The sequence below is a fragment of the Primulina tabacum genome, chromosome 9 (genome assembly GCF_025594145.1).
Source record: "Primulina tabacum isolate GXHZ01 chromosome 9, ASM2559414v2, whole genome shotgun sequence".
Lineage (NCBI taxonomy): Eukaryota > Viridiplantae > Streptophyta > Magnoliopsida > Lamiales > Gesneriaceae > Primulina > Primulina tabacum.
The window spans coordinates 18,643,841-18,658,005 of NC_134558.1; the positions used below are offsets into that span (position 1 = coordinate 18,643,841).

At 35.7% G+C, this 14,165-nt stretch overlaps 2 protein-coding genes across 3 annotated transcripts; one reads left to right on the plus strand and one right to left on the minus strand.

Annotated features, from left to right (window-relative positions):
* The first annotated feature begins 375 nt into the window (after window positions 1-375).
* LOC142554946 (CASP-like protein 1) lies at window positions 376-2,695 on the plus strand. The gene is given in 4 exon segments (XM_075665551.1): window positions 376-696; window positions 698-760; window positions 1,883-2,009; window positions 2,273-2,695. Coding segments are annotated over 4 exon segments (618 nt in total). The 5' UTR covers window positions 376-493; the 3' UTR covers window positions 2,498-2,695.
* LOC142554949 (uncharacterized) lies at window positions 696-5,449 on the minus strand. 2 transcript variants are annotated; one of them, XM_075665556.1, is made up of 5 exons: window positions 5,214-5,449; window positions 4,670-4,738; window positions 4,330-4,405; window positions 4,192-4,256; window positions 696-782 (listed from the first exon to the last, which is right to left on the minus strand). In XM_075665556.1, exons 1-5 carry the CDS (start codon window positions 5,373-5,375, stop codon window positions 777-779), a joined length of 378 nt encoding a protein of 125 aa, XP_075521671.1. In that variant the 5' UTR covers window positions 5,376-5,449; the 3' UTR covers window positions 696-776. The 2 variants fall into 2 exon arrangements, with proteins under 2 accessions (XP_075521671.1, XP_075521669.1); XM_075665554.1 differs by lacking the exon at window positions 696-782 and adding an exon at window positions 3,608-4,007 and having other exon boundaries at window positions 5,214-5,448.
* Between the last annotated feature and the right edge of the window lie 8,716 nt (window positions 5,450-14,165).

Here is a 14,165-nt window from a genome sequence, read left to right on the forward strand (position 1 = left end):
GCAAGTTGCACGAAAACAGATCAGATTGCTGGAGAGTGAACAGAGTTTTTGTGTGTAAGAAATGAAGACTAAATACAGAAAATTGTTCTAAACTACTGATATATATATATATATATATATACATATACAGACCCTTGCAAATTCCCAAATGGCTATGATCTGAATTAAAAGGAAATTAAGATTAAAAAAATTCAAGTCCAGGAAAATATTAATAGAGATGTGACGTTTGGATTTGTTGTATAACTTAAAAGATTAGAATTACACTATGAACACTTGACGTAACTTTTAGTAAAGTTATAACAATCTTTCAGTCCGGTATATCAACTTGCTGCTTGCCGTATGGGAAACTCCAACCAATTAAACACACCCCTTTCTATATAATACCACACATATTCTTATCCAATAAACATAACATCTTTCACACTTAAACTTTTGTCATCCAACAAAAGTTTGTCTGAAATAAATCATTAAGAACAAGAAACACAGATATTCCATGGCAACCACAGAGACGACAGAAAAGGTGGTGCTAGTGTCCGAAAAGGTGGAACCACCACCATCGGAGGCGAAAACCTCGGCAGATGCTGTGGCTACCAAGTACTTTGCCTTGGTTGAGGTTGTGTTGAGGTTATTGTTGTTTGCTTCGGCGCTTGTGGCTGTTGTGTTGCTCGTCACTAGCAAGCAAACGAAGAGATTGATGTTTCCCTCAATTTCCAATACCGTTTACGAGGGTTGCCAAATTCAACCACTCACCAGCTCTTATGTAAGTTATATTTCATCTAAATCTGCATGGCATGCGGATGGATTGTAGCTTAATCGACACTAAGATCTCAAGTTTAAGACGAGGTTTCAAGTTCAAGATATACCTATAACAAACCCTTCACCCAACTACAAAAAAAAAAATTTATGGAGTTGAATCTGATTCTTAGGTACTTGTAGTATGTGCAAACTAGTGTGTAAAGTATAAACTGTACGATTAGATTTTGTTAATATAAAAATTTAAATAAAATTACGTTATTATGACTTTGAAATATTATATTTGCCATATTTTTTATATATTTTTAAAATCAAAAGAAAATGTGTTATATATTCTCGAACTCGGAATAATCAAGTGTTGGCACAAATTTCAATTTACCGGGAAAACGTTTAAAGAAAGGAAAATCTGCAATAATTTATTTAGTTACTGTGCAGAAAAGGTATATTCCCACCAAAGATTTATTAAATCTTTGACAAATTTCCTTGGTGGCTGCCACTTATTCAATCTTTTCCAAATAAATATGCTTTACTAGCCCATTATGACTTGATTAAAGTACAAGCTTATGCAGTTTAATTCCTGATTTGAGTCCGAATCTTATATATTTAATTTTCTGAATTTAAAATTATTTGTAAGCTGAATTTTCATTCTATTTATTTCATTACTACTCAATCAAGCTTGACTAGTTTAATTTATGGTAATTAAAAAATAAATTTTTAATATAATAATAATCATAATTAAATCAAATTTTTTCCTAAATATAAACTTTATTCCATTACAAAATATTCCCATCACCTGAAATGAAAAGACACGAGCACCCAAAAATATCGCAAATAAACTTTGGAATTACTCAAACTTTCTATTCAAGAATTTTTTCTTCAATGGGGACCCTTCGATTGATTGGCATTCAAGGAGTACGTATAAATATATGTAAATATAATATATTCTCACTCAAAAAAAAAAAAACTAAAAAATATGTAAAAATTATGGATTTTTTTTATTGGAGACAAAGTTTGTTACAGTTGGATCTCGAAATCTGGCTCCAAGCTTCTGAAAACTTGGTGTCCGTAGACATGGAGTAATTTTAAAATTACTTCAAAACTAAAATTAGAGATGTTGAACTCTGTGCAGATACTTAGTAGCAGCACTCTCAGTTACAGGCTTTTACGCCATTATCTCGACGCTATTGTCCTTCTACTCTCTACTCAAGCCTGGCTGCTTCACAAAGGCGCTGTCTCATTTTGTCATACTGGATGTGGTAAGTTTTGTCACAACACCCGTCTGTCATACGTAGAGCTTCTCTTAAGTTCGAAAAGTTCATAAGATGTTACAATCGATATACTCAGGAATTTGAGAGGTAAATTCTATTAGGGCGAGTATGGATACAAGATAGTTTATCATTGTGTCGAGTTTGGCTTATACGGGCCACTGGAGTCAGGGCATTAGTTATCAAAAAGAATCTACCTAAAAGAATTGAGGAAATAATGAACGCAGCAGAAGTGACAATGTTTGTGTTTGCAGCTGCTGCTAGGAATTTTGGCTTCAGCAACTGGTGCTGCCGGTGGAGTTGCTTACATTGGTTTGAAGGGCGATTCCCATGTTTTTTGGATGAAAGTGTGCGACAAATATGGAAAGTTCTGCAGACACGTCGGAGCTTCTATCGCCGTATCCTTGTTCGGATCCATCGTGCTCGTGTTGCTTGTTTTGCTCTCTGTGTACTCCTTGTCCAAGAAAATACCGAAATAGGGTAGGTCGCGAATAATCAGATGTTTGTTTTGTGTGTGTGGGTGTGTGTGCCTAAATAGATTCGTTTCTTGTGCAGTTGAAATACTAAAGAAAAAGTAGAATTTGTATGTTTATTTGTTCTGTATATTTGTTGCTGTACCGTGTACGATTGAACCACTGAATTATGCAGTTTTAATATGTGAACTTTCATTACGCAAAGGAATAGTGTCAACTCGAGTGAATGAAACAAAGGCTTGAGACCTATGATAATGCACATGAAATTCAACAATTCATGAAAGATGATAATGGTGTGCAATGAATTCCTCCAAAAAAGACCTATTCAACATCTAATAATTAAACATGATATCAGTTGATAAGAAGTTATTATTTGACGGGAGTTGCATCAAAAAGCAACTAGCTGATATTTTATTTACAATAAACACTCGATGAGATTTGAATTTATAAATAGAGCCAACGGGCCAGCGGGACGGACTAGCTCAGAACCTCATATTTGGTGGGCGACAGGTTGGCAGCCAGTTTTTAGTTTTATTAGACGGACTAGTCCACAACCCACCCACCATTTAGCTAAGTGAGTGGGCGCTCGTTTGTGTAGGTTGGAAATTATCCAACCCAACCCACCTATTTAGTGATGAGGTTTAGCTCATTTTAACCGTTTTAATTTTAAGAAAAGTTTCGGGTTCTTGTGACCTGGATATATCTCCATCTTATCTTTTTATGATGTATGATTTTTAAAATTCAGTTTAATGGAGTTAAACTTCATCTTAAGAAGACATCTTTCGAGCATACTTCTCTTTAAGGCTTCATAGTGATTGCGACAACACTACTTGGCTACTCCAAAGAATAATGCCATAGAAAAATTACACATACAACATCAACGTGTGAAGGCTTTATCCTGCAAGATAAACTGATGATCATGACCGTGATGACCGAAGTTAAACCCTTTCGCCTTTATCCTGCAACTAAGCATTGGTTTAGCTTCACGCTCCTTCAGCGTATCAAACACAATATATGGATAGCTGACTCATCTTCCGACTCTCGTGGTTATTTCAATCAGTGAAGTAAAGGTTTACAGGTTGCTAATGGAAAACATCTGCCTAATAGATGCGGAGGTATGTCAATCGCCATGTGGTTGCTAATGCTCCACAAAAATACCATCGCTAGTTGAACTTCAACAGTGCTTATTCTCAAAACATTTTGTAAAGAGTTGAAAACCATTATATATAGTTCATGTTGTAAAGAGTTGAAGACCATTATATATAGTTCAATCATAGGTACAAAAATAACTAAACGGCACAATGATCGACTGTCTTCATGACAAAGTGTTGCAAAGAAAATGTAACATATACCAACTGTTAAAAACACATGCTAATAGAGATACAGATGCCAGGAAAACAAAGCCAATCGTTATACTCTGAATATGCCCTTCCTAGATGAAGATGGTCCATTAGGTTTTTGGATTTGTGTAACCCAGGCTTATTAGCTTTTGCATCAAGATTTTCTCAGCTTTTGCCTTAACACCCCATTACAGAAGACAAGAGAAACAATTATGACAAAGGCAGAAGGACCAGCAATGAGATCAACCAAGTACGAACAACTTTGAAAATAGTCATATAGTAAACTAAAGACCGTTAGAAAGAAAAATTTGCTAGACTAATATAAATTGGGGAGGGTTAAGAGTAAGAGAGGTATCTAACCTCAAGCATCGGGCTATTCTTTGGAAGATTACAAGCAAGGACGATATTGAGACCAGTCTTTAGAACTGAGCGTCAAGTCATACATTAGACAAAATACCCAGAGGAAAACGAAGTAAAATAACGTTAATCTAACTATACCTAATCGACGTGCGATGCCAGATCCAGTGTTATCACTAGTCCCTCCAATTACACAGGTCACACCGATTGTATCACTCTGTTCATGATCACAAACAGGAAAAAAAAAAAAAAGATGCAAAAAATGATCGATGGTCAACTAGTCCAACACTTAAAAACGCTGACTGCATTCAACAACTTTATTAACTATACGATAAAAACGATTCATTCCTCATTTGCAATCTTAAAATCATGTGCTATATTACGATCGGACGATATGATACTCTTAACAGAACTGCAATAAAAATAACTAACCAAAGGAAAGAAAGCATTATCTGCAAACAATAGAAAGAGTATACTTGACCTGTCGTGTAGGTGCAGCCGCATATAGATGCCCAAACTTTGAAGAATTGCAACCAATCCACGCATAAATCTATAGAGCAGGTAGAACTAAGGGGTCATTTTTGCGCACTTCAAAAGCAATAGATAGATTTTTCTCCAAGTCACAAACATTTGTATACGACAGTTTGAAATTCTTCTTCTTCTTTTTGTTTTTCCTAATTCACTTTCAAGAATCACAACTTTATCTGGGTATACCATGAATTAGCAATAAACCATTATGATTTTCATTTGGCATCGCAGCTAAAAAATTAGAACTTGAAAAGTAAAGTTCCAATTCCAAGAAATTAGCAGAAATACAATCACAAAACACACAATCAAACAAAGAAAAAACCATAAAAATACCGAGGAAAAAATCAGGAACAACACGCGAAAGTTCGAAAGAAATAAACAACAGCATCAACACAAATTCGAAAAAACGAAACGAAAACAACAAGAAACGTATCCAATCCAGGTAAATCCAGCTCGAAATCATAAAAGAAACGTAGGATCAAGATTTTTAACAAAACCTGTTTTTGAAGACCAATAATTTGAAAGTGGAAGGTAACATCGTCGGACACTTGAGAAAAGGAGGTGACTTTGACGCCACCAGACCCTTCACATGATGATTGAGCTTTGACTCTCAGTTGATTCATACTCCCGCCGAGTTTCTCGACGCCATTGCTACACATTTTTTAAGGTTCGTATGTTTTTGTTCGACTTGGATTCTCCTGGTTTTTTTTTTTTATCGATTACGATGGACTTGTTGCCAAGAAACCCAAAGGTATGGCACCAAACTAAAGAGAGTCCATGGGAAAAATATTATAACGTAAAATCTGTTGGATATCGGTTTTTTCGTGCCCAAAACGCAACGGAAGTTTAAAACTTTTAATTTATTTTGACAATCAAAATATATGTGTGTGGGAACCCGGACGCTAACTCAATCTTTTCAATCATCTTTGGGATAAAATGGATCAATTACATAAACTAGGTCGAAATTTTTTTTTTTTTAAAGTTGAACATCTCATAAGCAAGTGTACAAAATACTACAACAAGTTATGCTTCATCTTATTTAATTACAAGATCAAGTGCAATAACTACAACATGATCAAAAGTACAAGTCTTGTACAAAATAAAGTCATAACAAACTAGTGTTCATCAATTACATGTCATGTGTTGAACAACAGCTCTACTTCTAAGCCCGGATCACCACTCTAATCTCGATCTATCATGCTATTCTCGACCCTGATCCTGTCACACCTGTTGTCATGCACACATACAAACACAACAACAGCCGGATAACTCCGGTGAGAAACATATTTCTCAGTATAAACAATGTATACATGCATTTCATATAATCACATACAAAAGCATATAACATTTATAACACAATATGCATCGCAATCTACGAAAGCATAAATCGATACAAAACTGTAAATCAAACTCTTTAACTCTTATTCTTTGACTCGACTCTTATCTACACATCCCGGTTTGAATAAGAACGTAACAAGTCTCCCACCTACTCTTCCCAGCTAGGTGGTGGTACGTTCTTATTCCCAGACTTTGGCCCACTATATCGAACCTCTACAATATGATTCGATCTTCTCCTAAGCACATCGATATAAACCAAACGTCTAGTGACTTGGCACCTCTGCCCAAGACTCAAATGCATGCTTTGCTATAACTCAATAGACTAAGCATATTAATCTCAAGAATTGCAAACACATCAGAGCAATAACAATATAGTATGTGGTTTTGGGAAACTCAAGCTATCTCTTACTCGAGTTATCTCTCTCGGTTTAACATTGATTTATACCTTTTTTTTCGTAGTTCTTGGTTGAATCAAATCTCAATCTGGCGTTGTTCGTTCTTCGAAGCCTTCAATACCAAATCTGGAATGACATTCGAGAATTACAATATCATTTACAACTCAAGGCAAGACTTGATTTGATCAATCTCAATCTAATTATGTTTCGATGGCATAACAGCGCAATCTCGATATATCCGGCAACTCAATATCAATAGATACCAATCACAACTCATAACCAATAACAAATACAAGCTAGAACTCTCAAAATCTGCATAGTCTCGATCACATATAAGCTAGAAAATGATAACAATTGCATACGGTGTCCGTTCTTCGATCCAGTTTCGATTATAGGCTTATCATAATCTCAGGAACACATAATATCAATCAAAGTAGGATTTATCCAATATCAAATTTTCGAACCATACAGGAAAGTAATACAACTTACATCTTTTTGAAGCTATTGACAAGAGAAGCACGGAACTATGCTTGGATTAAAAATCGGACGGCCAGATCTTGCACAATCAACTTTCTAAAATCTAAGGAAGAAACTCAAGAACTTTCATGGAGCTTTCGGTTTTCTTGTTGTAATTCTGAACTGGAAAGGATAAGTTTACCTATCAACATGAATAGCAAGAAATGTGGCTCCTTGATCATTCAGCACGTCTCGCGCATATGTGCGTCCAACACCGGCGCATATGCTCGAGACCTACTGTCTCGGCGCATAGAAAATTCTTCTGCCCGCGCATATGCGCGAGATCTACTGTCTCAGCGCTTAATTTTTCACCTGCTCGCGCATATGCGCGCCTCTTCTCACGCATATGCGCGAGGTCTTCTGCCTCGGCATTGGCTGCTCGCGCATATGCGCGCCTCATCTCCCCGCATGTGCTCAAGGTCTGCTGGATTCCATATACACAATCACATGTTTTTCCCAATTCTTTCACAAGTCTTTCTCGGAGTGGTCCTTTCATAATCACAGCAATTTATAAATCAATAATCTCGTATTAAAATGATATAATCTCGGGCTATATTTGAGCACTCGTATGGTTTTATGAATAAACATTCATAGAGCGTTAGAATTTTATACCTTTGGTGAATTAAATCACTTGGCTCCAACTGATCCGGTATAGGCGGATCTAGCTCTTGATGAATTCCTATGAACGATCTTCAAAATCCTTTCTTTATTCTTCTGATCAGGTCCATGACTAGAAGATTTGATCCTCTTCCAAATTGCACTAGAAAATTTGGAAGAATTTTTAACGTTGTAGATCAAAGTATGAGAGACGGCTCAAACATTTTTCCAAAGAGAAGTGGCCGAAATTTGGAGAGGAGGAGGGGAGTGATTTTTCGAAAATCACTATAATGGAGGCTAGGGTTATGGCTTGATTATTACCTTTTATAATTAAGCCATGACCTAATTCACATAATTAACATTAATGAGCTTTGTTAATTAATTGGGCTAGTCCAACTAGTTTAATTAATTAATCAAATTTCATTAAGAACTTTAATTATTTAGTATATTGGACTTGTACTCCTACAAGTCCATTAAATATACTTCCTACCAATTTTAATTTAATATTTAATAAACTCAACTTTTGAGCTTAATAAATTAAATCGATAATAAATTCAACATTAGAATTTATTATTTAAATTATAAATTCAACTTCTTGAATTTTATCACTTCTAAAATTTAATATTTAATAAACCCAATTTTTGAGTTTAATAAATTAAATTCTCAGATTTCATAAATTCAACTCCTTGAATTTATTCTCCCAAATTTTATAAATTCATAAATTCAACTTCTTGAATTTACTATCTCATAAATTCAACTCCTTGAATTTATTTTCTCAAAATTTAATTATCATAAATTCAACTCCTTGAATTTACTATATCATAATATAAATTCAACTCCTTGAATTTATTCTCTCAATAGGAACAAACGATCCAGTGCTTATGTGACCTCAGTGGTTCAGGGATACAGCTAGCCATGAGTTCACAACTCATTGTGATTCAGGACATAATCCTTTATGCGGGCTTACCCTTATTTGCCCCATTCTATATATCAACAATTGATCATGAGAATGTCAGAAATCATATTTCTGATTAAACCATCGAACCATGGTAAGAGCGTCTAGTAGCATCGCCCCATGATTCCCTAGGTATCACTGATAGTGCCTGCAAGAACCAGTAGATTATGATTAGCATACAGTACGGTCCCTTCATCTCATATATCCCGATCGAATCTGCAACCATTGATTCACCGAAGGTTGCATATTAATTCGATAACTATATGATAACTATAAATAGTGGCATCGCATGTACGGTTGGAGAACTCCTTCTCTTACGTACATCTCATACTCTGGCTAGAGATTCCACGCACTATAATTTAATCAGATCATATAGGATATCCACACCCACAGGTGAACGGTGAATCCCCGACTACAATGCACTGGCTCCTATATGTGTTGCAACTGTACCCAACCTCGCCACCTAATGACTCTCCTGGAGCCGGTAAACGAGTCAAAGCACAGCCCTAGCATATAGAGCCTCAGTATTATCCCGGGTCGTAAAGACTAATGGTGTACAATCATAACCACCGACTTATCATCTCGATGAATGATAACCACTTGGAAAGTCCGAGGAAGGGTTGTTCGGTATAATCATCATATGACTACACATATGCATGTTTGGACATCTCTATGCCCTTACCAAGAAACGCAGTACACAACATCACAGATGCTAGTCTCGAGCCAAGCGACCTTTATCCATGTTTTAGGCGGCTAAATCGACTAGGTACGAATTTAGATCATACAGTATTTACAAACGAGTTTCAACATCGAATTGCGATTCATTTGTATTAAAATATAATCAAGGTCTTTATCTATGTTTGATAACATGGATATACAGATAAAGAAATAAAAAATCATGAAATAATAAATTGTATTAAAATAAATATTGTTAATTACAACTGAGTCAATAAAATCCCCAGCTAACAGTTGGCTTGCAGGGCATCTACTCTAACAATCTCCCACTTGCCCTAGAGCCAACTACCCGTAAACTTTAATCCAATTGCTTCGCGATGCTTTTCAAACAATGGTCCTGGCAAGGGCTTTGTAAGTGGATCAGCAATATTATCTGCAGAGGGGACTCTTTCGACTGAGATATCACCTCTTCCCACAATTTCCCGGATGATGTGGAACTTCTTCAGTACATGTTTGGATCGCTGATGAGACCTTGGTTCCTTTATTTGCGCAACGGCACCAGTGTTGTCGCAGTACACGGTGACTGGATCAACTCCATTAGGAATAACGCCCAACTCTTGGACAAAATTCCTCATCCAAACTGCTTCTTTTGCTACAGCAGATGCAGCAATGTACTCAGCTTCAGTTGTGGAATCCGCAACGGTTTCTTGCTTGGAATTTTTCAAAGAGACAGCCGCACCATTAAGCATGAATACAAAACCAGAGGTCGATTTCGAATCATCTACATCACATTGGAAGCTAGAATCAGTGTAGCCTTCCAATTTTAATTCTCCACCCGCATAGACCATGAACAAGTTCTTAGTCCTTCTCAAATACTTAAGAATATCTTTCACGGCCTTCCAATGCAGTGGACCAGGGTTCGCCTGATATCTGCTTGTAACACTCAGAGCGTAAGCAACATCGGGATGTGTCGATATCATACCATACATGATACTACCAATGGCTGACGCATATGGAATACGTGTCATCATCTCTATCTCTTCATCAGTTTTGGGACACAATGCTATAGTTAGAATAACACCATGACACATTGGTAAGTATCCTCTATTGGACTCTTCCATAGAGAATCGCTTCAAAATAGTATCGATATAAGTGGCTTGGGTGAACCCCAGCATCTTCTTTGTTCTATCTCTATATATTTGTATTCCCAATACATAGGATGTTTCACCCATGTCTATCATGGAAAATTTACTTGATAACCATACTTTAGTTGATTGCACTAATCCTACATCATTTCCAATGAGTAGGATATCATCAACATAAAGTACTAGGAATGTCATTGCACTCCCACTAACTATCTAGTACACGCATGGTTCCTCAGGATTCTTAGCAAAACCAAAATATTTGATAGTGCTATCAAATCTGAGGTTCCAACTCCTTGACGCCTGCTTGAGACCATATATTGATCTCTGAAATTTGTATACATTATGCTCACTTCCTACTGATGTGTATCCCTCAGGTTGAGACATATAAATTTTTTTTTGATGTCTCCATTGAGGATTGCAGTCTTTACATCCATTTGTTATATCTCATAATCATACCATGCTGCTATTGCTAGTAGTATTCTAATGGACTTAAATATAGCAACTGGTGAAAAATTTTTCTCATAGTCAACTCCTTGCCTTTGAGTATAACCTTTTGCAACCAGTCTTACTTTGAAGGTCACTAATTCCCATCCGCCACAAGCTTTCTTTTGTAGATCCATTTGCTTCCGATGGGAAAGATTCCCTCAGGTGGATCCACTAATGTCCATACTTAGTTTGAATACATAGAGTCCATTTCAGACTGCATGGCTTCAAGTCATTTGGTTGAATCAGTATCAGATATTGCTTCTTTGAAATTCATTGGATCACATCCAACACAATGCTCATCACGACATTGTTCATCAAGAAGCGTATATCTTACAGGTGGTCTAATAACCCTATCAGACCTTCTAGGAGCTTGTACTTCAACTACCGGTTGTTGGGAAATGGGTTCAACTTCTATAGTTGAGAGAGTATCTTGAATTTCTTCAAGTTCTATCATCTTGCCTTTTCTATCTAATAGAAATTCCTTTTCCAAAAAGGTGGCATTTCTTGAAACAAACACTTTTGTTTTATTAGGATGATAAAAATAATATCCAACAGAATTCTTTGGATATCCTACAAAGTAGCACAAAGTGGATTTGCTATCCAATTTGTCTCCCACTGTCTGCTTCACATAAGCAGGACATCCCCATATTCTAATGTAAGAATATTTGGGAATTTTTCACATTCATATCTCATATGGTGTTTTATCCACTGCTTTAGTACGGACATTATTCAATAACATTGCCGCAGTTTCAAGCGCAAAGCCCCAAAACGATGTTGGCAATTCAGTGAATCCCATCATGGCTCGAACCATGTCCATCAAGGTTTGATTTCGACGTTCAGAAACACTATTCAATTGTGGTGTTGCTGGTGGAGTCCACTGTGAGAGAATCTCATTCTCTTTTGATAACCCAAAAATTCAGCACTCAAGTATTCTCCATCTCGATCAGATCGAAGTGTCTTAATACTCATTTCTAGCTGTTTTCCTACTTCAGATCTGAATTCTTTGAACCTTTCAAATGCTTCAGATTTGTGTTTTATAAACATACCCATACTTCGAAAGGACATCAGTAAAGGTAATGAAGTAGGATTGTCTATATTTTGTGCTAACACTTAGCGGGTCACAAACGTCTGTGTGGATCATATCCAGTAGACCATGCGCACGTTCCACGTTTCCATTGAATGGAGTATTTGTCATTTTTCCTTATAGACATGATTTACAAGTAGGTAGAGAATTTATGTCTGACAAGTCAAACATGCCTTCTCTCACTAGTTTGTGCATCCTTCTTTGGAAAATGTGACATAGTCTAGCGTGCCATATTTGTGTGGGATTTGGATCATCTAACTTTCTTTTGTTTGTTGTTGAAATCATGTTTACTTGGACATTCACTTATCATTTCCAGAATATTTCTGGCACATATAATTTCTTATGTCCGGATTTCTTGTAGTGAAATAAATATGTTCTAACTTATCCGGCTTTGTAGGCCTTTTAACTGTCCTTCAGAGTTTGCCTCTTATTGGGTTTGTTTTTCTTGTGAGGGACATAATATTTCTTTCTCATACCTTGTGGGCCATTTTTCGTCTGACGAGAGACTCATTAGAAAAACAACAATTCCCTGTTTTATAGTGATATCATAAGTTATAAGCGTATTGACTAGCTATTCAATGCTATCATCTATCTTATTCAAATTGAAGTTCACCATAACCCCGTCAAATGAGGAAGAGAAGAAAACAAATTGATGTCATCAATTAACTCGTTAGGAATCACATATTCCAGGCCCACCACATTCTCAATAAGCCCAATCATATTTACACCAAGTTCATGGTCCAGAGCCCCATTTTGCATGCATGTAGTCATGAGCTTTTAAAAATGGTGTGCATCACTGTACGAATTTCATGTACCATGCAACTCTTGCATATGTATTCGAATGTCAGCAACATTCAACATTTCCTCAAACTGTCCTTATAGTTCATTTGACATAAAAGCGAGCATGTTACACTTTAGTTTGCATACTATGGTCCTACCATCTTGCATGCTTTGTCAGCATTAGTGTGTATGTCATTTTCTCCGAATTCAGAACAATTTCCCAACCAGTCTTGAAAATTAGATTCGGTTAGCTTGTTAATAACAGAAATGTATTACGTGACAAAATCGAAAAAATACTGATACGAAAACAGAATAATGGTTGCTGATAATTTTAAAATATTTCTAAGATATAAAATATGGATTTCATTTTATAAATTTCACTCCCACTATTTTGACATTTCCACCATCCTCTGATGAAAAAGGAAAATCGTATTTCCTTAGTGGACACGTAGAGTCCAATTAGCCAATTATAATCCCGAATAATATCAGCCAATTATAATTTCTAAAAGGTAGAATTCAATTGCATCCCTATACAACTTCCACGTGTTTTGCCTCACGTTTAATAAGGACCCAATAATATGACGCTGTTTATTTTCGCGTGTCAAACCGACCCATCAATGTTGAATTGTAGTAGACAGTCGCCATGAGTTCCCCCAATAATATGAGCCGAATTCATGGGAGTTTCACTCAATTCACAACATATTTCCGGTGGAAGTCACAGCTTTCTGGCGTCCAGGCCTCCCCAATAATATGAACCAGACACTGTCCGCGGGTAGCGATCAACATGCAACCACGGTTGATAGAAGTCAAGGAAAAATTAAACTCTTTAATTTTTAGTTTTTCGGTTTGATATAAATTTTGAATCTTATTCAAAATGAGGGATTTTAATTTTAAAATTGTCTCATCATTTTAGTTTAAAAATCGTGTGCCACGAGTTTGTATGTTTGCCGGATTCATGCAACTATATTATTTAATAATATTTTACATGTCTTCATCTTTTTCATCGGGCCCACCATTTTCCAATCTTGATCTCCCACTATTTCTAATAATTATATTTAAATAGCCATGGCACATAAGTGATACATCTCATCGAGGTGGGAACGGGCCATAAACAAAGCACACTTTAATAATATCAAATATTAACAAAAAGAATAAAAACAATAAAATATCCTAACATACACCTAATACATTGGTCAAGGCTTTCGATCATTCTTCATGCATTTAATATCAAATATTAACATCAATTTAATTAAACAAATTTAATTAATTGATAAATCATATATCTAATAATTTTATCACTAACCACCACAATTATTAAAAAATTTAATAAATTAAATAAACTCCTTTATTTAATTTCCAATTAAATAAATAATAACTGATTTCTTATAAAACTCATTTTACTATAAATAATTAAAATCATATTCTAATTATTTATTTTACAAGAAAATTATTAATTTTCCAAAAATAAAAATTGAACC

Coding starts and splice junctions, on each gene's coding strand:
- LOC142554949 (XM_075665554.1), bottom strand. CDS start 5,375: ATGTGTAGCAATGGCGTCGAGAAACTCGGCGGGAGTATGAATCAACTG. Junction 4,739..5,213: donor TTATTGGTCTTCAAAAACAG/GTTTTGTTAAAA, acceptor CCTGCTCTATAG/ATTTATGCGTGGATTGGTTG. Junction 4,008..4,191: donor AGAATAGCCCGATGCTTGAG/GTTAGATACCTC, acceptor TGGGGTGTTAAG/GCAAAAGCTGAGAAAATCTT.